The 24,404-nt window shown below is 34.1% G+C and overlaps 2 protein-coding genes across 51 annotated transcripts; both read left to right on the forward strand.

Moving 5' to 3' along the window:
* Positions 1–1,988: 1,988 nt before the first annotated feature.
* LOC110818623 (uncharacterized) lies at positions 1,989–10,829 on the forward strand. 50 transcript variants are annotated; one of them, XR_015813189.1, is made up of 6 exons: positions 2,067–2,382; positions 7,048–7,074; positions 7,176–7,259; positions 8,838–8,919; positions 9,584–9,737; positions 10,239–10,829. XR_015813189.1 is itself a non-coding variant. In XM_088207144.1 (5 exons), the coding sequence occupies exons 1-5, from the start codon at positions 2,301–2,303 to the stop codon at positions 9,645–9,647; spliced, it is 339 nt and encodes a 112-aa protein (XP_088063270.1). In that variant the 5' UTR covers positions 2,066–2,300; the 3' UTR covers positions 9,648–10,656. The 50 variants fall into 50 exon arrangements, 6 of the variants coding, with proteins under 6 accessions (XP_088063270.1, XP_021903248.1, XP_088063269.1 ...); XM_088207144.1 differs by having other exon boundaries at positions 2,066–2,382; positions 9,584–10,656; XM_022047556.2 differs by having other exon boundaries at positions 2,068–2,382; positions 8,856–8,919; positions 9,584–10,656.
* Positions 10,830–16,698: 5,869 nt separating this feature from the next.
* On the forward strand, positions 16,699–19,925 carry LOC110818566 (Leucine-rich repeat (LRR) family protein). The gene has a single exon (XM_022047482.2). The coding sequence runs from the start codon at positions 16,933–16,935 to the stop codon at positions 19,279–19,281; it is 2,349 nt and encodes a 782-aa protein (XP_021903174.1). The 5' UTR covers positions 16,699–16,932; the 3' UTR covers positions 19,282–19,925.
* Positions 19,926–24,404: the final 4,479 nt, after the last annotated feature.

Raw genomic sequence — 24,404 nt, forward strand, 5'->3', positions numbered from 1 at the left:
AATACGCACTTAACTACTCGCGGATCAAGTTTGTTACGGTAAGTCACAAATAAATGTATAAAACAAGTACAATCAAAAATTTTTAAATGAGATATATTTGGTTTTTAGCCTACAATACTTCAAGAGGACATTGAAAATCCAACACCCGACTGGGTAAGCGATTAACAAGATAAGTGACAGTTATGACTCTATAAGACTAAAAGGATTTTGGAACATTCATTTGAAGCATTATGACTGGAGTTTTCTATAGCAAATCATGATTTTTGCTTTCAATAATCCTATTTATCTAAGGTATTTTAACATGACTAGTTTGATACAGTATGTCATTAGAAATTAAGTAACTTTTTATGTTATGAGACATGTATTTTGTTTCATCATCAATTTGAAGAATTTTACTATGGGTTGAGAATTGAGTAGTAATCAACCTATGAAAGCCCTTAAAATAACTAAAAACTTTGCATTTAGACTTTAATAAATATACTCAAGTCACCTTTGAAAAGTCATCAATAAAGGTTAGAAAATATATAAAACCATCAACAGAAGTTGAAAAAGATCCTCAAACATCTAAATGAACAAGTTCAAACGCTTGAGTACTTTTAGATAACAATAAATTAAAGAGAAGCCTAACAAACTTAGAGTCATGTCAGATCTCACAATCATAAATTCCTTTAGGCAAACCCAGATTTAGTTTTGAAAAAATAGATTCTAATGGATGTGTTAGACAATGATGCCATAAGAGATGTTCATTGATAGAAGAAGAAACAACTTGAAAGCTCTTAGAAACTCAAGAATTAGGAAAATAATAGAGTCTATGCAAATAAAATCTTTCACCAGTCGTCTTTTTGGTAATAAGGTCCTAAAAGATAATCTTGTAAGGAGAAAATATAACTTCACAATTAGAAGGTGATATCAATTTTTGAACAGAGAGCAATTCAAAGGGAAAAGAAGGAACATAAAGACATCAAACTCTACGGTACTAAAGACAAGGTTGATTTTATCTTTATCCTTGAAAGGAGCACATTTTTCATTAGTTTAACGAAGCAAAAGAATTGTATAAGAATTAAACTCAGGGATATTAGTTAGTTTATTTGTCATCAACTCATAAATCATTTAAGTTACTAATTTCTAATGTAGTCATAAAGGCATTTGAAATACCTTGGTTTGTATTGGTGCTTCCGTTGTCAACCATATGAAGGAAAAATAAAAATCAAACACAAATAAAGAGGTAGGATCACCGCTCTAATACCATGAAAAAAAAAAAGTAAAAAAACCGTTTAATGGATAATCAGTATATTCTTTTTTATTGTATTGATATGATACAAAATACATGTATATATGTAGAAAATGGTTTGATTTGTAAAGAGAAATAATTTATACATTTACAATTGAAATAGTTAATAATAATATATACTCACGGAATATTGAAAATATTCATAAAATATTAGAATATTCATAGAATATTTTTCAATAATATTCTAGTAATTCTAACCTATAAAAATGTTTTTGAAAAATTCAATTTTTCAATTGAGAGTTTTGCAAACCCCCTTACATTCAATAGACATCTACTAATTGATTTTTTTTTTTTTTTGTCAGTTTCATGCTCAAATAAGCAAACAAATGAGTTCCTGCCTAGGGATTTAAAGGAGACATATTCATTTATTCTCCTAATGTTACTTAGTATTTTACCTACCAATGGTAGCTCCTAAAGATTATTGTTGTTTGACTCTTTCTATAGCAATAAAGACTCTTCTATGTAGACTTTGTCTTGATTAGTAATGGCTCCATTTGACTATTAAATGCTTGAATTTGATCTCTTTGTTTCTTTTGGCAGATGATTTGGAGACTACATAACCCTCCTATGTGTTGCTATGTAATTAGTAAATAGTATAGAAACGGTAACTTCGCTTTTTAAAATAATTTTTAGACGAAAAATAAATCTTTAGAAATAAAGATTCACTTTTAAAAAAAAAAAGAAAGTGGGTCTTTAGGCTCACTAAGAGGAGGAAGCCTCATAGAGAGGATTTTTTATTTGTTTATTATTCTTTCTCTCTTGTTTTACTAGAAAATTCATTTGAAATAGATGGAGTTGTTGAAGTAGTTGACCAACGTAACCCGGGCTTTAGAATTTTAAATGGGGCCTGCTCTTATTTTTACCCGATCCAAGACGGCCGAAATCTTTTGGCCAACCGGGTCTATCAAGATCCACCAGGAGATACCCGTTCCGTACAAAATCAGCAACACGCTACCTATTCTGCGGTTCTGCCATTTCTCCGTCGCCGGTGCTTCTTCAACCAAATTACATGTTCGATCATCTAATTATCTTTACCTTCACTGCTAAAGTTGTGTTAAGATATCATCATGGATTCTCCACGTTCTGTCATGGTTCGGATTTCTCGCTCTTGTTCGTTTACATGATATTGTTTGGTTTCCTACAGAAATTTTCTCGGAATTATTATTTCTTTCTCGTAAGCCAAACATGAGTAGGGATTTCCCCAGTCTGCGTCCCGAAACTCAACTCACTGCTGTTTGGTTTGTGCCAATTAGTTTTTATTTGTTGTGCGTGTTCTCTTGGTGATTTTGCCGCGTGTGCTTGCAATCAACGCATTCAAACTTCAGTTTGGTTTATATTATTTCTACTAATAATCTCTATCTTTGTCTTAGTTCTTGCTTTTACTTTATTGTCTAGCAATTCTGCTAATAATCATGTAGACTTCTATTAATCATAATCAGAGAAATTTTGGCAAAGAGCCGGGAGTGTTAAGCCTGTTAATCTGAACCTTGTTAATCCGATTTTGAGAAATGATGTTACTCTAAATTAAGTTCTTCCACCTACGGTTAATACTTCCTGTATTTTCAAGTTCAAAAGAGGTATATTGATACTTGTATTGATTACTTTACAGATAATAAATGCATTATCTGTTATGTCGTATATATTTCCGGCATGGTACTTGCAAGTCTTTAATACGGAACTGTGTGCATTTTGGAATTGCTCGATATAGCTTGGTCGTATTTCTATAATTCAGTTCTTGTGATTTTCTTAACAGTAGCTTGAGTTCTAATTATCTGTAAGCATCAGGTTTAGCATGTAATTCAGCGCTAAATGACATATTGCTTTCTTTTATAGATCTTATGGCAGAGTTGTATGCACTTTAAAATTTATTTAATTTAATATCCATATCATAATTAGAAATAAAAAAAAAAAGTCGCAGTTTCAGAAGCAAGGTGCACAGGCTAGATTGTTTTCACTATTTTTTATTAGAGAACTGTGCTGAAATACTAATGTCTATGTGTTTCATCCCATCATTTTGACATTATTGTGTCTTGCTGCGATTCCCAAAATACAAGGTTCCTATATGATTGTCTCTTTAAAGCTATCCTTAAACTGCCAATTAACCAAAGAGCTATTGTTCATTGTGTAACTAGGAAGCAAGGTGCTATAGGCTGTAGTTCAGCCATTAAAATTATACAAAACATTGGGGAATTATTGGGGACAAGAATATGTTTATTTGCTTAAACGATAGTAGATGTAAATAATGGGATGTCATCTGGGACCAAGGACATGTTTATTTTTGCAAGCAACTGCAATAGAATGGATAAGATTAAATTTTTTTGAAGTACGTACAGACTAGAAAAGTTTTGTGGCTGCCAATCCAACACTGTTATTGTCATCTTTGACGTGCTCATAAAGCTTTGGTTTGAGATTAAAAGTTGGATTTGTTGTCAACTCTTTGAGGGGCATTTTCAGCAAGTGATTTAACCCAAAGAAAGACAACTAAGAGTTTTGCCAGTGCCTCCCTTTAATCACTGTAAAAGGTACGATTGAATATGCCGATAACTAATCTTATAGCTATAAATTTGTTTTACTTTGGAGAATAATTTGCTCTTATATAGTACTGATGATTCATCATCTTTTTGTTTTTAGATTTGGAATCTTGAGTCACTTGACATGAATTTATATCAGATATCAGTTCTAAGTGGATAAATTCTGCTAATTATTTGAATAATTGATGCTGATCATTGTAGTGCTGAGACATGAAGCCTATCCTTCTCAAATAGTGTTCATTTGTATGCAATTTGTTTTCTGTCCTGAACTTCCTGTGGCTTGCTAGTCCCAAGGATGGGACTGTTAGAAATGATAAGTAACCATGTATAGACAAATTGTGTTACCTAATGGGCACTTCATTTGAAGTTCTCTGTTATAAAAGTTTTTGCTAACTAGTCAGATACTCTAGAAGTTGTAACGGATCACGACTTTAGATTCAGAACCGCATAAGCTAATATTCTGGAGAATGTGAAAGCAAAATAAAGCTGTTTAGGGCTAAGAAGGTCTAAACATTTTTTTTTTAAATATAAAGTGTGAAATGTATTAGTATGCGGCACCTAGGGGGTGCCAGCCCCTGTACAATGTATAAGAAGGTCCAAACATTATGAGTTTTGACAATTTCTTTTTAAGTGATTAACTTCACTGCATTCACTTGTAACCATTGTCTGACATGTCTTTCATCTGTATATTGCACTAAGGAAGCATAGAGTGAACTCACGCAGAAGCTAAATTGGATTCACTTCTAACCATTGTCTAATGTGTTTTTCATCTGTATATTGCACTAAGCAAGTACAGGCTGAGGCTAAACGGAAGCCATTCATATCTTCACTTGTAAACTCTCTTCATCAGAAACTTTTATGCAAACAGAAACTGACTCTCAAATAAGTTGACTCAAGTGGCAGATTAATCGTATAAGAGATTGGATGAAGATGCTCTCATTATGTGTTTGATCCAGCACAAACACAATATATTTTTTCTTTGCTGATTGACCATTTTCTCGCTAAGGTGACATAAAAAAATATATACAGTTTAATTCTTGAGAAGTTTAAAGCATGCATGTCCTGAAGGAGCCAAAATGAATTACTGCATCATAAAGAACTTATCGTGTGTTAAAGATATACAACATACTGTACATCTCCATGAATGCACACACATTGTAGTTGCTCATTGATTAGCTGATTTGTTTTGTTCAATCTGAAACTTTTTTAGATTATCAAAATTGGATTTCATTGCATCCAAGGTATTTAATGTTTACATGTTAATTAAGCTAGATTTATAAACGTATTTCATCTTAGTTATTTGCTTGTTGTTGTAGCAGATATTGCTAGGCCTTGATCTCTGTGATTTTTCATGCTTTTAACATGTGGAACTATGCCTCTTCTTTATATTATAAACCAGGGTTGTGTCCAATAACCAGTAGTAGACTTGAAAAATAAGGGTTATTGCTATTTATTTATGTGAAGGATGAGTTGGCCAACATTTAGTTGCTAGCTTCAGTGAAAATCTTTCAGTACACGTGGTTTTTATTTATATCTAAAAGGTTTATCTGAAGCATTGAATAGTTATACAGTTAGATATTGCTAAGAAATGCTTATTTAGTGGAATGGACTTGGATGATTTGTTATCTTTTGGTGGATGCTGAAAGCAGAAGTAAAACTCGCATCTTTAATAAATGAGCTTGGAAAGAGTAAAATCACATTTTATTTGGGGTAGGGAGGTAAAAGGCTTTACTGCTTGTTATTGTAAGAGAACTTTTGCATTTTGGTTCTGCTCTACTCTTTCGTTGTCCTTTTATCTGCTAATGGAACTTGCTTTAGTGGCCTGATTATACCTTCCTAGCAGGTTTTAAAATCTTGTAGCATTTTGGCTAAAGAACCTGAAGATTGCCCCCACCCTGACTTGTTATTACTGGATGGTTGTTCTTCACATAGAATCTTAAATTTAAAATTAAGAAGGTATTGATCCATTTTCTTTTATCTGCTAAGCCCTTAATCCGAGGATGTGTAATTTTTGTAAGTCAAAGGCTTCATTTAGAAGTCCTTTTTGTTTACATCAGGCATACTTCCTTTCTTCCTCTAATGGGGCGATTACGTACCAACATTTGAAACTAATCTACTGAGATATTGTAATTTGAAGAAGGAGATATCATAATTTGAAACTAATCTACTGAATCAGATTAGTATTTTCACCTTATATTTACAGAAACCATAACAACATCTCCCTTATCTCATGCAGAATATCATATCAAAATTTGAGCTTACCCTATAATTACACGCACTGCAGTAAGCAAAATTAATATGATAGTATAATTGATTTGTCAAGTTATCTTTCGTTCATTAGCTGAAGTACTTTAAGATTGTTATCTGTCAATGAATGCTCTAATGGAACTGTGTAGGCATGCATGTTTGATCTTCTGCATGAGTTAAAATAAAATGAAGATATAGATTTAGAGAAGAGTGTCTAGGGCTGGTGTTTTACTCGTCACAAGGTAATGAGGTTGAAAAGAGTGAGGTATAATTAATGAAGCTCATAAGAGAGTGAGGTATAATGAACAAAGCTCATTAGAGAGTGAGGTATAATGAACGAAGCTCGTAAGCCTAAAATCTCTAATCTAGACATTATGATCAATGTAGGGCTTATTATGTTTGCAGGAATTTTACCCGAGTTGTTGAGCTCAAAATCAGGGGTGCTTCAGAATCACTTGCTCTATTTCTATATGCATAGAGCAGAGTGAGTCACCTTCCTAAAATTTTTAATTGGCTTTTTAAGTTTTTCCTTTTAAGGAATATATCTATTACTTTAGTTTGGAAATGATGTTGCAGATCTTTTCTTAATTGCTCCAGATTTTAGTTTAGATACGTCTTTAATTTTAGTTGCTCCAGATTTTAGCTTTTTGTCAACTGCTGAATGTGAATAAGATGCTGTAGTTTATATAAGATGTTCCAAAAACATGTTCTGTTATTCTCCTAGTCTTGCAACTTTCGTTGCTTAATATGGTAAGGTTTGCTTACTAGTAACCTGGACAAAGATGTTAATACCTAATTACCTCCAATAAACTTTTCTTTGTGTGTGAATGGATCCCTTTAGGACATTTCATATCAGAGTAGTCTGTATTTTGCTGGCCTTCTCTTCACTTGCTTGTTAATTCCTGTTTGAAATTAGATGCTAAGAGTGCTTTTCTTGCTTCCGTTGTTTCTTGCTGAGGAACATTTTTTGCTTTGAAGGTTGTATTGCATGCTCTCCTGTTTCAGGTTTGTATCATCCAAAGTTGAATATTTTAGTACTATGATGGCATGACCTTAATGGGACTGAATTTTTCTCTCCTTTTTTTTTTTCCCCTCTTTTCTTCAAGTTTTGGATGAGGTAGTAATATCCACGTCATTTCACCAGCTCCAATCAAGACAGGTTGTTCCAGCTGTCAAACACCAATTTTCAGGTTACACAAAAGCTATATACTATTTTTCTTTACTTATAAAAACTTGCACCAGAAATCTTTAGTTCCTCTGTTGTTTCCTCTTGATAAGTATCTAATTTTCGGTATTATTCAGAATTATCGTATCACGATATTTTCAATTTATTATTTCACCCGTGGGGTTCTGTACAATTTGCCTAGTTTCTCACCTGATCCTTCTTACATTAGTCCAAAAAATGAAATAAAAATATTTTTGACATAGTCGAAGGAATTGGGGAGGGGTGTTAGAAACTGCCTTCACCTCATTGATTCTTGCAGCTGAATTTGGGAGCCACCATGAATTCATATGTTCCATCACACAGTGATAAAAATTGAAATGTTGCATCTTCTGTTCGTATTTCGGTTGTTATGGAGACAACCCAGTGGTTCATTCATTCAATATCATTTTGAAATTTGGGTTAATCTTGTAGGCGGGACCCTTTGAATTAATAACCCGATTTAATAGAGGGCCAATATTTGCTTTTTACCATTGATTTCTGCCACTCTCTGTAGAGAGTTTTCTCTGTGCAGAGCGTCAACGGGCAAAACCATTAAACATTTTGCTCACGTGCCTTAGTGAAATTCTAGCTGGTAGAAATCACTATGACTTGTATGATTTCTACTGTTATAGATGTGTTTACCACTGGTGGTTAATACCTATCCTTTATTAATTTCTCAGTAAAAAAGAGTACAGCACATCACCTGATTCTAGACCAAGTGAAATCATCCTGAGGCACAGGATAATGCTCATGTACTACGGTAAAAGCTTGAATTCGATCAAGCGGCAATTTTTGGTGACTTGTTAAAGTGGGTTCCACTCATAGACAGGTTTTCCATCCATTTTCTGAAAGTTTTACCGACGACTAGGCTGTCTTTCTAGGTAGGTCCCTGATGGCTTGCGTCTGATAATTTTGCATCTTTTACTGTTCTCCTTTAGAAGAAGCCTTTATAATTTCTTTTTTACCCTTCAAACTTTCTTTTTGCTGGCTGACCTGTATTCGTTCCTTTGTAAATCTAGTCCCTCAACGGATATCTCTTATCATATCTCAAGTTGCTAGTCTCTGTTTGAACATTTTTTTACTTTTACAGCTGAAATTGACGTTCCACGAAAGAATGTTAAAAAAAAAAAAAAAAAGAGCAAACAGTGCTCTATGTAAGATCTGATAAAGATTTTTAATAGATTTTGTTATGTCCTACACCTTACAATTACACCATGACAGGTTCATAGCAGGAAGACCAGTTGCCTATAAGGGGCAAATCAATGGCCCCATTGTTTTTGGCTGACAGTAATTTAGTAATTGGAGAAATGTCACATGATCGTTGAAACTTTTCCAATGAATTGAACTACATTCCGGCATTAAGTAAATTTTTGTTGTGTTGACATATTTATCCTGTTTCTTTTATCATCCATTTCTTGATTTAGAATTCGTTTTATTCTCAAATTTTTTATTCTAGTATTAATTTAATCTTTCGTCATCATTGTTAAATTAGTCCAACATTATGTAATGCCTTATAGTCATTGTTAAATCATAGGCCAATCATTTGATATTCTCTCTAATAAAGGTTATTATTTCATGCAAGAGCAAAGGTTGTCACTGACAATGAACCAGAATACTCAGCAAAATTATTCGCCAACAACAAAGAGGTAAGGGAGAGTAAAGAAAAGGGTTTTTTTTTAAGTCACAAGAATGTCATGATATATATTTATATACACACACATATACATTTAAAACTTTGCCTTTTGTGCCTTTTCTTGCTGTGTTGTGTTATAGAGTAGGTAGGTGAACTGAGCTGGCATTTTCAATGTAGTGTTTTCTGATTGGGTATGAGGTTTTGCTATTGGGGAGCGTTTAAAGCGAATCTAACTTTGTTGTGGTTAGGTTTCAATTATATAAGGGTTTTTTGTTCCCGCGTGCCGACAGATTCACATATTTTTTTTAGGGGAAAGATTCACACATATTTAGTTTAGTATAAAGGTTAGTCTTTTCTTGCTGCTTCCACTCTTAAAAATTACTAGTGGTCTTCATGTTCAGTACAAATAATGTGATTTCTGCCAACCCACATAAAAGCACCTTTTTTGCTTTGTGGTATTGAGAAAGAGACATATTACCTGCTTCAAAACTAAAATAAAAGATGCATATACGTAGCTTGTAAATAGGGGTTAAAAATAGTGGTTAAACAATTTTGTTCACATTCGGTGCGTTTAACATTATTAAGTATGCACAACGATTGATAGACTGAGATCAAATGCATGCATTTTAAGGCTTTCTCCTGCACCTCACTTTTACTGTTATTGTTTCTAATACTAGGATTTCATTATCTGATATACCGCATTTGAATCCAGAAGGTTTTTGGAAACGATCAATTTTGTAATCTAAGAGGCGTTTTAGCAAGAGATTTAATTTCCGACCATTTTTCACCTGCTGGGACTGGAGGATGTGTACGAACTTTGTGTTGCCTGTGGTAAGATACTGACCCTAAGCAGTCAGGGAGTAGAATAGAACAGTAGACATTTTTCTCATTTGGTAAAAAATCTCTCCAAATAGGATTGTCTGCAACTTGGCCCATGATTAGGATAATTTTCTTTTTTCTTCCTCCTAGCTTTGATTAGCAGCTGCAAATTGTATGTGCCAGAAACCATAACTACTTCAACTCAAGTTCTTTTTATAAACTTTTTTCTATCATACGTTTTTCTGTTTTGAGGTACTTGCATATCATAATTTTCTGGTTATTTATAGTTACTAATTTGGTTTTTTTTAATAATTATCATATATGAATATATTTTTATTATTATTTGCTATCATGTTGATGATAAGACTGTTGCAGAAGGCGCTTACACCTCCAAATTGGTGAGATTACCATGACATAAAATTCCTTCTTTGTAAAAGCTAAAACAAAATTTGGGTAGAATTTGTTTTTGGGGGGATTAGGCTTTTATTGTTTTTCTTGTGTTACAAAAATCAGCTTTGGATTTGTCAAAATCAACTTTGAGCAAGGAAACACAAGATTAGCAAATATCAGAAGTGGGAAGCAATAAATGTTACTAAAGTTTAAGCAGAAGGAGCTAAACCCATCACATGGAAGCTTTTAGGGTGGGGCGAGGTTTCTTTTACATGGAGGACGCAGGCATCTTATCTTCAAGGGGTACAAAGTCTTTGGATGCGATGAGAAACCACCACATGGCACTCCTCACCACAGTTGTGAATTGGGGACCACTCATTTTAATTTTTTGTTATTTTCTCCACGCTTATCTCTTCTAATCATTTGCTACTTTTTTGTTTTCCTGTTTTCTTTATTATCTGAACTAATTAGCCAACTTAAACATTGATTAAGAAAAATAGATTATATAAATGGCTAATGATTAATAATGTTGGTTAGTGTATTTGTATTAGCATGTGAGTTTAGAGAAATTAGATATGTAGTCAATACGCAAATGGTCGCTCTTTATAACTATTCATAAGGTCATGTCATGGTATTTGGTTCTATTGTAACGAGCAACTTTGCCCACCGTTATTCTGTGGGTGTGTTATAATATTGAAAATATATTTTTAATCATTTTAAATTTATGAGACGATAATAAATAGAAGATATATCTTTTTGTTTGATATCTGAAAATATTTGTAGTTTTCATGTAGTATGTTTATTTAAATCAAATTATATGGTATTTGCAAATAAATTTCAATACCATAAGAATATATAAATTTCAGTGCATATTTAGATTTAAAAAAATAAATGTCAATTGATTTATCAAATAAGTCTATGATTTTAGTCGCATATAACACTTTAATTTTCTGCGTTGCTTCTAAGACAAATGCTAATAATGTGGGAATGATGCACTGAAACCACATCTACCTTCCTTACTCCGTTACATCTTTCAACCTAATGAATAATGAGTACGCTAATTATATTCTCATAGTAATACTCATCAAGCCATAGTTATTTTGGTTTTTACTTAACATCAGTAATTTATTTGCATCTTTATTTCGACTAATCAAACTTATTTTTTACGAAATATATTTTTTTTTTTATTTAAATATATCATAACTAATTATAATAAAATTGTAATTTATTCATGACAACTCCATCAATACAGTAATAAATTAAAATATTATTTTTGCTAAATTAAACTGTATAAATTGATTACCAACCTATAATACATTTACAAAATAATTGAGTTATACTTACTTAAAAAAAATTTGAGCTCATGAACTTCCCAATAAATTATAAAAAAAAACTTAAACATTAGTTGTTGGTGTGAAAGCTATAAACAATTATCTAAATGCAGAGTCGTATATATTATCATCATTCCTCCGAATAATAAATGCATATAACGCACAGAAGTTATGACGTCTCAACAACAATTAGTAGAGTGAATCCAAAATCATAATAAACACAGAAGGCTTTTTGAATTGTTGTCATCTGTCTGTGAATTATTTTAATACCAGCAGAACCATAACAACCGAGAGAAAAACAAGGTTATAATTATAATGGTATAAATATTTAATTTTATTATGAACGCCACCAAAAAAAAAAAAAAAAAAAAAACTTTATCAACTTGTGGTCTTTATTAATATGTTTGTGGTGGATTAGGCTTTTTCACTTGAGCTACTCGTGCCCAACGCCGAGTCGAGAGCAATGTATGTTATTGGTTATATGCAAAATTGCCTAATTTAAATTTTCATTCGATTTTTCTTTTCAAAAACTATATATGTATATTATTCAAGAGTTTCTATATCGAGCTACATTAGTTTTGCAGCCACTTTGCATGTAGGTTTTCTTTATTTAATATTTCATAAATATTTAATAATTAATCTATTAAAATCATATAATAATCATGTCACTATAGAATTTTTCCGATATTCAAAGCATAGAGTGGTTGTTCATCCCCTTATATTCCTTTCTTAACCATCTATATTTGAGATTAAAAATAATAATAATAATAATACGATGACGATAACACACGTCATGTCACCGGAGCTGCCAGAGAGTCCGTTACGGCGTTGCCTCTTCAAAAATATTTTAAATAAAATCTGCCGATACGGGATATATGATTTTGCTCCAGTTTCTCGGCGCGGGCCCCACCCAATGTAAAAAAAATAAAATTTGTCGGAATTTTTAATTTTCTTAAAGCTACCAAAATATAAATTATTTGATTTTGTATTATTTTTATTTAATCAAAAATAATTTTATGTCCAGAATTAATTAATAATGTATATAAGATACTATAAATTTGAATCAATTTTTAATTAAAATAAATAAACAATATAAACATGTGAGTTAAATATTACACTAAAAGTAAAAAAAAGATTAATTATAAAAATAAAAAATAAAAAAAGCATGGAATGAGTCTGAAATTCAGGGTAAATTTTTGAATTTTAAATCCGTAAATTGCGTGTCATATCCTCTCTTCCTACATGCGTTTCTTGTTTTCTTCACTTTACACTGCTAATTCTTTTTTTTTTTTTTAAAATTAATTATAAGTACGAGAGTATTAATTTTATTGCAAAATAATACTAATTACTCCACATGTCGTTTTGGCAATCTACATGAATCGTTTTTATGTTCAATGACTTTGCTTTTATTTTACCCCAATAACACTCTTTCCAAAACCTAATTATATATATATATATATATATGTATGTGTGTGTGTGTGTGTGTGTGTATAAAGTACGATGATATCTAATTGACTTGTAATTTTATAAGTAATTTATGGTGTTAATCTTAAATAAAATTACAATTACTTTAAACGTACCGAGTAAAAACCTCTTTATGACTTGAAAAATTCTTAATCATGATTTTTAACTTTACGTGAGATTCTTGTTAAAGCATCCATAGGAAATAAACAAATAAAAAAAACGTGCTTTTCTTTTTAAATGTATATAAATATTTTTAATAAAAGAGTAAATAATTTTGCAAGAAATTCCCCACTTTCCAATTTTATATTTTTATTTCATTTATAAATAATTAAAATTACATGAGGTTGTGTTTATATTGAAATTTCTATTATAACTAAATTAGTTATGAGCTTACAAACTCATTTACTCAAAATTGTTGTAAATAAAATCTCATATTAATTATTGTTTTACCTGTACCTTAAAAACAACTTGAGGCGGGTCCCGCCTTTCCCGCTTTCGGCTTTCCTCTCCTGTAGGCTATAATATGCAATTAGGAAAGTAGATGACGAAACGCACCGGATAGTCCACGTGTCATTACATTTTTTTTAAATAAGAATACATACAGCTGGCAGTTGTTTGGGGGGCTCAAGTGGCTCTTCGTCCTACGTGGTTAAAGGGACCCGCACGCTCTGTGCTGACATATACACCAATCCAAACAAATCTGTAAGCCGCAACGTATTTTCTGCCACGCGGATGGAAATAGTCAATTAGAAGTTGTAAGCGAAACATATGAAAGCTTATCTGTTTTTTCTTGCCTTTTCTCTCCTTTTTTAGAGCAACTTTAATGTTTTATGTAATTAATTTATTATTTTTTTCTGTTTTTATGTTTATATATATATATATATTTTTTTTTTCTTTTTTTTTTAATTGGTATAAACATTTTAAATTATTTTGATTGATTAAATGTCTAAATTAATGGTGTGGAATTTGTAAAAATGGAGTAGTTGACAAGAACCAATCATCATATATTTTATGTCTACTTTGTTTTATTTTTTCCCACAATTTTTTAAAAGGTATGATATTATACATGAATCCAATGTTCGTTGCACATGAAAAAGATATATATACATATATATGTATACATATCTTACAAAAATAAATAAATATTATACTAAATAGCACATTGATAATTTAATTTATAATAACAAACTAACGAGTTTGACTCGGTAATTATATATATTTTTTTATATATTTGAGAATTAGTTTCAATTATTAATTAATTTAAATTTTCTATATAAAATTTTGTACTAAAAAAATTGAATAGTATATACATCAATATTTGTAAATTTTAATACACTATTTTCATATTTATTGTATTTCTAATTTATATAATAATAATATATCAGTATACATATATGAAATCTCAATATAATAATATTATTATTGTTATCATTATTATTATATACACATAATAAGATAACTTAATTGAATATTTAAATATTTAGTTTTACATATATGTTTATTAAGTTAAAACATTACCTCATTTAAAATCATATTAAATTTTTAACAAACGCCAAGGAGACATTATAACAATTTTGAAGGTTTAGTGGGTGCATGAATACGATGAGACAAAAGTTTAGTAAATCATTACTTAGCTAGCTTATAATCAACCAATTTATTTCATTACTTAAAACAAATGAGATGATAACTTAACAATTTAATATGCATATATATATGAATGAATTCCACGAGTTAATAGCGTACTTAAGTTTTTATGATTTACATTAAATTAAATAACAAATTTACCACTTAAAATTGGTCAAAGCAAATTGTCTACCACACATTTGGTCTAGTAACCTTAATTGGTGCATGAGTTGGACTGAATCTCAAACTCAACCAATAAATTTCATTAAATGTTAAAATACTAAAAAATAATATAACAAGTACAAAATATGTTAACAAAAATTAGTTAAGAGTCATATATCTCAGTTAATATCGCATTTGAGGGACCACCGTTAAAACCATCCTACCCCATCTAAGGTGAGCAAATATGCGTCCTTGCTGCTCTTCACACACCACCGTGTGTATATTATATTATTAGTAATCCCGGCAGCGGCTACTTTGGTCCGAAATGAATTAAATAGAGAGATGACGTGGTGCTACGCGGATACGGTGCACCAGAAGGAAGTGGGGTCCATTTATCCCCTCAGAACGCAGATGATCCAGCCGTGCAGGATGTGACGCGTGGGTCCCAGATTCGGCCTAACGCACTCCCTGTTGATTGGCCGTCTTTTTTTTTTTTTTCCCCGGCTGGCGCTGCTGGTGGGATGTATGGGCGATTCTCCTATGTTTCGGAGAGTAGATGTGGCGTCCTCATCAAACCCTGATGTGGACTCGTGGCAGGCATGCATGCAAGCAAGCAAGCATGGATTTGTCTTCTAATAACCGCTCTTTTATTTTATTTGTTTAAATGGGAAGCTGATAATGTGAGATTATTTATTTTTAAATTTTGATTGTGATACCATCTTAAACTAGCCATTTTTTTTATATATAAAAAAGTATAAATCAGAAATAAATTTTATAATAAATTAAAAAAAAAAAAAAACCAAAATTATAAATCACAAGAGTAAGTGTTACAATTTATAATATGATTTCTTAAAATATTTCAACAGACACTGCACTTGCTGCGCTGCTAACCCGAGGCTTTTCCGCGCAACTTTAAGAGAGAGTATATTTTAATAATTAAAGACGACTTGAAATTTCCGCGTTTTGTCCATTGTTAAACGGTTACTAGCCTTTTACCAAGAGTAAGAAGCAAGACTGTAAAATCCCAAGGAGGAATTCCATAAAAAGAAAAAAAGCTCCGAGGGGCAATGTTGTCATTTCACAGAACGTTACCAGCAGTTCATTTACTGCAAAAGAGTCGTTTGATTTGACAATAGACGCACTCAACTTAAAACAAACAAACGGAACAACCACCACCGCTCAAAAGTGCTGTTATAAAATAAAAATATTAATTAATTACAATTCTGAGATAATAACTCGGCACAAATTAAAAAAATATATATATAAAAAAGGCAAAGTAATTAATTCAAATTATAAAGAATAATTTAAAGTTTCTTCTTCTTAAAAAATTTTCCCTTCACCATCCGTGGCCCCCACAAAAATATCAATATTTCGTGACATATTCACAGTAATCTCGTGATAACCGGCAACCTGGGTTTGCTTTAATTCTGTACGCGTTGGCGGGTCAAAACTCGCCGGAATACGGCAGCAGCACCGACTCCATTTATTTTTTTAACAACATTTTCAAATGATGGCAAATTATTAGTCTGCATTTTTTTTTTTTTTTAATGAGAAGCAATTATTAGTCTTAAACTTGTTAATCAATCATAATTTTTTTTAAGATTTTAACTTTTGTTAAAGATTATATTCCTTTACGAGTCAGAATATTCTTATTTTTTGTTAAGATAAATGTTAGGTGTCCACAATAAAATCCAAGTTGAAAATAAAAGTTATCATAATTTATATAATGTGATGAAAACAGACTGTGGATGGTTGGATACCAAAAATGAAAAAGTTTATGGTGTAATTTTGGAAGAAAATATTTTAGAATTAATTTTAATAAATAAAAAATCAAGATTTAAATAATTAAAAAAAAAAAAAAAGTCAGTGGTAAAAAGGAAAGAGAGAGAAAGGAGGAGAATCTGGTGGGCTTTGAGCTGTGATTTAGCTGTCCATTCTCTCTCTCTCTCTCTCTCTTTCTCACACGCTTCCAAATCCCTAGAAAATACCCCCCCGCTCCATTCTCTCTCTCCTTAACCCCCCCCCCCCAAACTTCCCCTTCCTTCTCTCCCTCCCTCCCTCCCTCTCTCAGATCTTAACCTAAACATTCTCAAACGGCAGCGTTTCTGCAACTTGCCGACTCCCATTGTGCTCGTCTCATCTTTTGAGAACAAACAACAACAACAACAACAAGAAGCAAGATAGCAGACTCCAAATCAAGAAAAGTGGCATTTGGAAAATCAGATGTCTCATGTGAGATGAAGAGGAAGAGTACTCATTTCAACCCCTGTTCTCGTCTCTCTCTTCTTATCGCTTTATTTTCTTTTCTTGGCACCGTATGCCTCTCTTCTTCTCTCCACATTTCCAGCCATGGCGGGCTTACTGACCAGGAAGCCCACTACATCCGGCAGCGCCAGCTTCTCTACTACAGGGATGAGTTTGGTGACAGAGGGGAGAAAGTTGATGTCGATCCTTCACTCGTTTTCGAGAATAGTCGACAGCGAAATGCTTACATAGCTTTGCAAGCTTGGAAGCAAGCTATTCTCTCCGATCCTTTTAATCTCACCGCCGATTGGGTTGGATCTCATGTCTGCAACTACACCGGAGTTTTCTGTGCTCCCGCGCCCGATAATTCTTCTATCATCACCGTCGCCGGCATTGATCTTAACCACGGTGATATCGCCGGCTACTTGCCGGAGGAGCTTGGCTTACTCACTGATCTTGCATTGTTTCACATAAACTCTAATCGTTTTTGCGGTACTGTTCCGCACAAGTTTCACAAGTTGAAGCTGCTGTTCGAGCTAGATCTTAGCAATAACAGGTTCGCCGGAAAGTTCCCGGGCGTGGTTCTTGAGTTGCCAATGCTGAAATTCCTAGATCTGAGATTCAACGAGTTTGAAGGATCTGTTCCAAAAGAGCTTTTCGACAAAGATTTGGATGCCATCTTCATCAACCATAACAGGTTCAGATTCGAGCTCCCGGATAATTTTGGGAACTCTCCGGTTTCTGTCATCGTACTGGCCAACAACAAGTTCCATGGCTGCGTGCCGTCGAGCTTGGGGAACATGTCGAATCTAAACGAGATTATCTTAATGAACAACGGCTTGAGATCTTGTCTGCCGAAAGAGATAGGCATGTTGAAGAACCTAACGGTTTTTGATGTGAGCTTTAACCAGTTGATGGGGCCTTTGCCGGAGACGATTGGCGGAATGGTGAGCCTTGAACAGCTGAATGTGGCTCATAACATGCTCTCTGGTAGCATTCCGGCGAGTATTTGTAAGCTGCCAAACTTGGAGAACTTCACGTACTCTTTCAATTTCTTCACCGGAGAGCCGCCGGAGTGTTTGAGGTTGAAGGATTTCGACGACATGATGAACTGCTTGCCGGCGAGGCCAAAACAGAGGTCAGCTGGTCAATGTAAGGCATTCTTATCTCGGCCTGTGGATTGTAATTCCTTTAGATGTTCTCCTTTTGTTCCCTCATTGCCTCCTCCACCTCCTTCCCCTCCAATGCCAATCCCTTCACCACCACCAGCACCAGTTGTCTCTCCGCCTCCGCCACCGCCTTCTCCACTACCACCTCCACCCCCGCCGCCGCCCCCGCCTTCTCCTTCACCTCCCTCTCCACCACCACCACCACCTCCACCCCCTTCTCCACCTCCACCATCTCCTTCTCCGCCCCCACCGTCTCCTCCGCCACCTTCTCCGCCTCCCCCATCACCTCCACCGCCGTCCCCTTCACCCCCACCACCACCGCCTCCATCTCCTCCGCCGCCTTCACCACCACCTCCATCTCCTCCTCCTCCCTCACCATCACCACCACCTCCATCTCCACCTCCACCCTCACCATCACCACCACCTCCATCTCCCCCTCCACCCTCACCATCACCACCACCTCCATCTCCCCCTCCACCCTCACCATCACCACCCCCACCACCTTCACCGTCTCCGCCACCACCATACTGTGTCCATCCCCCGCCGCCACCTCCACCACATTCGCCCCCACCACCATCACCAGTGTTTTCTCCACCACCACCGGTTCCGTACTACTATAGCTCCCCACCTCCGCCATCGCCACCTCACTCGCCTCCGCCGCCTCCACATTCTCCTCCACCACCAGCCTATCCTTACTTGTCGCCACCGCCTCCACCAACACCAGTCTATTCTCCACCGCCCCCGGTACATTCTCCCCCACCGCCACCTCCTTGTATAGAGCCACCTCCTCCGCCGCCCTGTGTAGAGTATTCACCACCTCCACCACCATCTCCAACTCCTTACAAGCCGCCACCCTCACCATCTCCACCGCCTCCACCGGTTCACAAATCACCACCGCCAGTTCATTACAGTCCACCACCGCCAGTTCATTACAGTTCGCCGCCACCACCAGTTCATTACAGTTCGCCGCCACCACCAGTTCATTATAGTTCACCTCCACCACCGTCCCCATCACCACCACCTCCAATCCCATGCGTAGAGCCTCCGCCTCCTTCATCACCACCGCCAATTATTTACGGGAGCCCACCTCCACCGGCTCCCGTATATGAGGGCCCATTGCCACCCATTCCTGGAGTCTCATATGCTTCACCTCCGCCTCCACCTTTCTATTGATTCTTTTGAGAAATTTCCTCCTCTAACCTTTCGTCGAAAGCTCGAAAAACGGCTTCTTTTTCCTCTTCTTGTTCTTCATATTTTTTCTGGGAAAATTCTTCTCTCTGGGCAATTCTCGTCGCTCTTGGAAGAAGAATAAAAAAAAAAAAAAGGAAACAGATGAGAAAGTCTGTGCAGTTTGTAGAATTCCATTTCTGTCTTGCAATGGTCTGTTCAACTGATTGCTTGCGAAGGTCACAAAGAAGAGGAGAAAAATTCGATATATATCTATATATATGTAGAGAGGAGAGGTAAGAGGAGAAAGTCTCTCCATATTTATTCGAATTGTTATGGATATTTGAGTGGGTGAAATAAAAAATGGCAGAGAAAGATTTTAGATTGCAGATAAAATGTATGTATAGGGATGATTTGGAGACGATCGGACCACCATAATCAAGGGGCTTACAAAAGCAGCAGCAGCTCTTCTCCTCTGCTGCTGCTGCTGGTTTGTGGGTTTTTTATTATCTTCTCCTTTCTTTTTATTATCATACTTTTGTTAATTTATTTTGCTCTTTTCATTTTATAGTATAATCATGAACATTTTACTTGTATTGATTTCAGCAATTCAGGTGATTCCTTTCCCCATGGCCATTTTCAGGCTGCCATTTGTTTTTCTCATGTGTTTCTTCCATGATACATACACACACACACATATCCATATATAGTCATACGTATTATCCATTTTCTGTGTTTTGATTGATTATTATACCTTATGAATGTATATCTTCTTTTGTGAATGAAAGCTCGAATCCAATTGGGTTTTCACCAGTATTCTGACTGGGGAATTTTTGTGTATGAATGGTGATGGAGTGATTGATCCTTTACAGACTTAAACTTTTTGATGCTCCATAATCTGATACAGTGAACGTCCGTCCAACCAACATCCAGGTTGTAGAATATAGAGGGGACAAGATTTATTAAACTTTTTGATCTTTATCTAAATAATTTTCCTTTTCTGTCTCAGTATGTGATGTGGGTTTAACTTGTGTGACACTTTGACTTCAAAAGAATAGTTTATAACAAATATTAGTAATTACATCTTTTATTTTAATTTAACAAAATTTTATATTAATTATTAGTTTAACTTTGAAATGGTCAAAAAGGCCTGTGATTGCGGTACCGGTATTTTTTTCTTTTTCTTCTTCTTCTTTTTTTTTTTCTTTTTTATATATTAAAAATAAATCATTACAACTGTCAGTTTTTAGAAAATAAAAAATTTAAAACTCAAATGGGTAAAATGTTTTTTTTATTCAAATAATTTCAAAATTCAACCGGGAATGGTGGGTGGTAATTGAGATCTTTTAGTGGGGCCATTCAACTTGTCCCAAAACTGGCGCAAGATTGGACCTCACTTTTACTCTTTTCTTCTCTTTTCGTTTTGATTTATTATGTTGAGAGTTAAAATTAAAAATACCATGTGATTTTTACTATTTTTGAGAAAAGTTTTTGAAAAACATATTGGATTCGAAACTTGTTAAATTGAGTTAGCAATTAAATTATGTGTTCTCATAAGCTTTAACCTTGATTAATAATTAAATTGGGTTAGTCCTGAGTTAAGCTAATAATTTGTAAGATAAGATGTGATTAATGCTCCAACGTTACCAAAAAAAATTAGTCACTTGCACAACCCAAAATTACCCTTGTTAAAAAAAAAAAAAAAAAACAGAAAACTTATGATTTTTAATTAATAAAAAAATTATTAAATTCTCATATTAAATATTTTTCGTTTCATTGAATTATTCTTTCGTCGCTGTTAATCCCTCAAATTGTGCAAAATTCGTTAGTTTTTATTCGATTTATATCACTTCAATTTGACTTTTTTCTTTCATAAAAAATTGACTTTAAATGCTGAACTTAAAAAAATATCATTTATACAAAAAATAAAAATAAAAATTGTAATAGATTCAATTATTATTATTATTTTAATTATCAATTACTAATTAGCTAAATAATTAGTATTTTTTTTTATATAAAATGTCCTAAATTCAAAACAGATTGTATTTATATATATTTAATATTTTAAAATAATAATAACATTTTTATTATTTTATATAGAGCATTACCCATAAATAAATCAGAAGCACAATATGGAAAGTACTTCCTCCCTATTAAACTATGATTAGAACAAATATAACATTTTCTGATTGATTTATGTATAAATAAATATAATGTTGAATTTATATTAAGAGAATCTCTGGAAAGCTCGATGTTAGCTCACTCTCAACTCTAACAACTCAATCAATGGAGTTACTTCTCTCTTGCTAGCTTCTAGAATTAACTCTGGCAATGTTGTTGCTCTCTCCTTCCACAAGGTCTGCATATGCACCTCTCCATTAGATGTTTACTTCAATTGTCTATTAAAAAAGAAATAAACCTGATTTTTTATTTTTCTTTCTTTTTTGTTGATTGCAGTTTGTAGTTATGTTGTTCTTGGCAGTGATTCAATGACAGAGTTCTACTAACACATGCCAAGAATTTGAGTTTTACATTTCATAATCGAAATTAAATTAACCTGAAGTTGTTGCTTCTCTAATCAACATTCCTCACTTTAACTGCAATGCCCTAATTAATTTTGATTGTAATTAAAATTAATGAATAAATATAAATTTCTTAATTCTTATTTAATGTAAAAATAAAAAAAATAAAATTGATGATGATTGAAAAATAATTTTGAGAAAAAGATGTGAAAATTTGGATTCTGATGGTATTTTTGAAAGAAAATTCAAAAACTGAGGATCAAAATGTAATTTAAAAAAATTGTGCCACATAGGACGCCCAATCAGTAGTCCCGACGAACCGGAGTGCGCCGCGTGGCGAGGAACGCTGACGCGGTGCCACGCGGGCGATCCACGTGCCTATGATCAGATGGTCCAGATTCATTTCCGCACGCACGGACGGCCCGGATCCGTTCCCTCCTTAGATACGATCGGACGGTCACGATTAAATGCGATGAACGGTCCAGATCCACTTCCTATTTAAACGTGATCGGACAACCTAGATCAAATCGCGATGGATGATTCAGATTTACTCCCTATTTAATTACGATCGGACGGTTTAGATCAAACATGATTGACATTTTAGATTAAAAGAAGACGGATATAACTAACTCTCTTCACACCAAACCCTAATTCTAGCTGCAAGACACCCCCGATGGAGAAGAAGAGCCAGTCGCCCGCCGTCGTGCCGGAGACACTTTTGACTGCCAAAAGAGGTAAAAAAAAATTTTTTTTACTCGAAATTCAATTTTAAATACCCCCATGGCAAAATCAGAGCAAAAAGACCAGTGAATTGGCCGAAAATCATGGGTAAACCCCGACGGCGTAGTCGCAAAAAATTACAAAAAGGGCTTCCAATGAGGGCCTTCCCGATTCCCGTTATGTGTAATTCTTCCACCATTATAATCATTATTTTCTTCTCTACAGGTTGACCAAAGCAAAACACCCAACTACAAAGGTGAGCCGACAGAGCCGCCACACCAGAGAACCCCGATGCTGGTAAGTTTTGATTTTTTAACTTTTTTGGGCCAACTGAGACCCTTTAACGTGTTTTCTCATAGGGATTAGTACAAAATCGGTCGAAAACAGCCGACCCAAGGCAAACTGCCAATGCAAGTAGCGGTGTTGTCGCCGGAGCATGGCGGAGCCGTTGTGCCGGAATTCTGAAATTGGACAAAAAAGGGTTCCTAACACTGATTTTGTGTTTTTTGGATATTTCTAGGCACTTAAAGCTCGTTTTCATTAACGAAGAAAAAATTCAGGGAACCTGGAGACCGTTAGTAGGCGCAGTCAAAAGTTATCATTTCGGGTATCAATTTGAGAAAAAATCCCTCACTTTATTCTCTATTATGGAATTGAAGTCTAATTAATAATAATACAGTATTTTGTGTAATTTAAAAAATATTCATAATTAATTAATGTTACTAATAGAGCTAGAACCGGAAGTTATTCACTGTTGGTCCTGTTGATTAATTTTACAGTTTGAATGCATGATAATACCTAATTGATTGATTTTATAGTTTGAATGCATGTATTACTTGCCTTATATGATTACAGTTAAATTTGGAAAATTGAAAATTAAAGGTAAATAAAAAATTATTTGATTAAGTGAATGGATGAAACAACAGTCTTACTGGATATCCTGGGAGATGGTGGACGGACTGGGTACATAGAAAATCCTACCGTAAACGTTGTCTCATACCGGACGGGGTATCGAGATTTAGTAATTTGGCATTCGTACCAGACGAGGTATGAAGACGGTCTGTTTTACCCTCATACCAGATGGAGTATCGATGTTTGGTAATTTAATGTTCATACCGGACAAGGTATGGGGACAGTTCGTTAATTGAAAATATTAAAGGAAATGGTTCACGCGTAGTGAGGATATCTCTATAGACCCCCATGGATACTAGTAGGCTGATAAAAGAAAAAATTGTTGTTCCAACCGATTGCATATAAAGTTATGATATGTGTTATGTTATTGACTCTATAGGTTATTTTTGTAAATCTCACTACGTTAAGTAGACGGTAAATGATTTTATTTATGATAAATGAATTTACTTAATTAAGAGCTCCATTAATTGTTTTTATGATTTCTACCAACCTTCATTTCTGTGTCGGTGAGTAACATGATATTCTTATTGAGTTAGTGTAGCTCACTCTTTCATTAACAATTTCATATCAAAAGGACTAGGATCTAGAACCCGATCCACAAGAGAGTTGCAAGTAAGACGTTTGGTTTGTTTACTTTTAATTTATTTCTTTGGTTATTAGTTGTTGTTTTAGAAGAGTTATTCTTGTAAGTTCTATTTGGTACTTTCAGTTATTGTGTAAGGAATGTAAACCCTAACTATTTATTTCTCTTCCGCAATAAATTTATAATTTATTTTCTTTGAAATTTCTGGGATCATTACAGTTGGTATCAGAGCCGCGTTCCTTTGAACCATTACTTACACAAAATCCTTAGAAAACACAAAAAACAATAAATTATTACTCAACCATTCCTTATGAAATGTAGGTACAGATAGATGAGGAGAGGAAGACCTCCATTAAACTGAGTAGCCCCGGAGGGTTCACTTCGAGAGGATG

Source organism: Carica papaya, chromosome 7 (assembly GCF_054855325.1).
Source record: "Carica papaya isolate Zhongbai chromosome 7, ASM5485532v1, whole genome shotgun sequence".
Lineage (NCBI taxonomy): Eukaryota > Viridiplantae > Streptophyta > Magnoliopsida > Brassicales > Caricaceae > Carica > Carica papaya.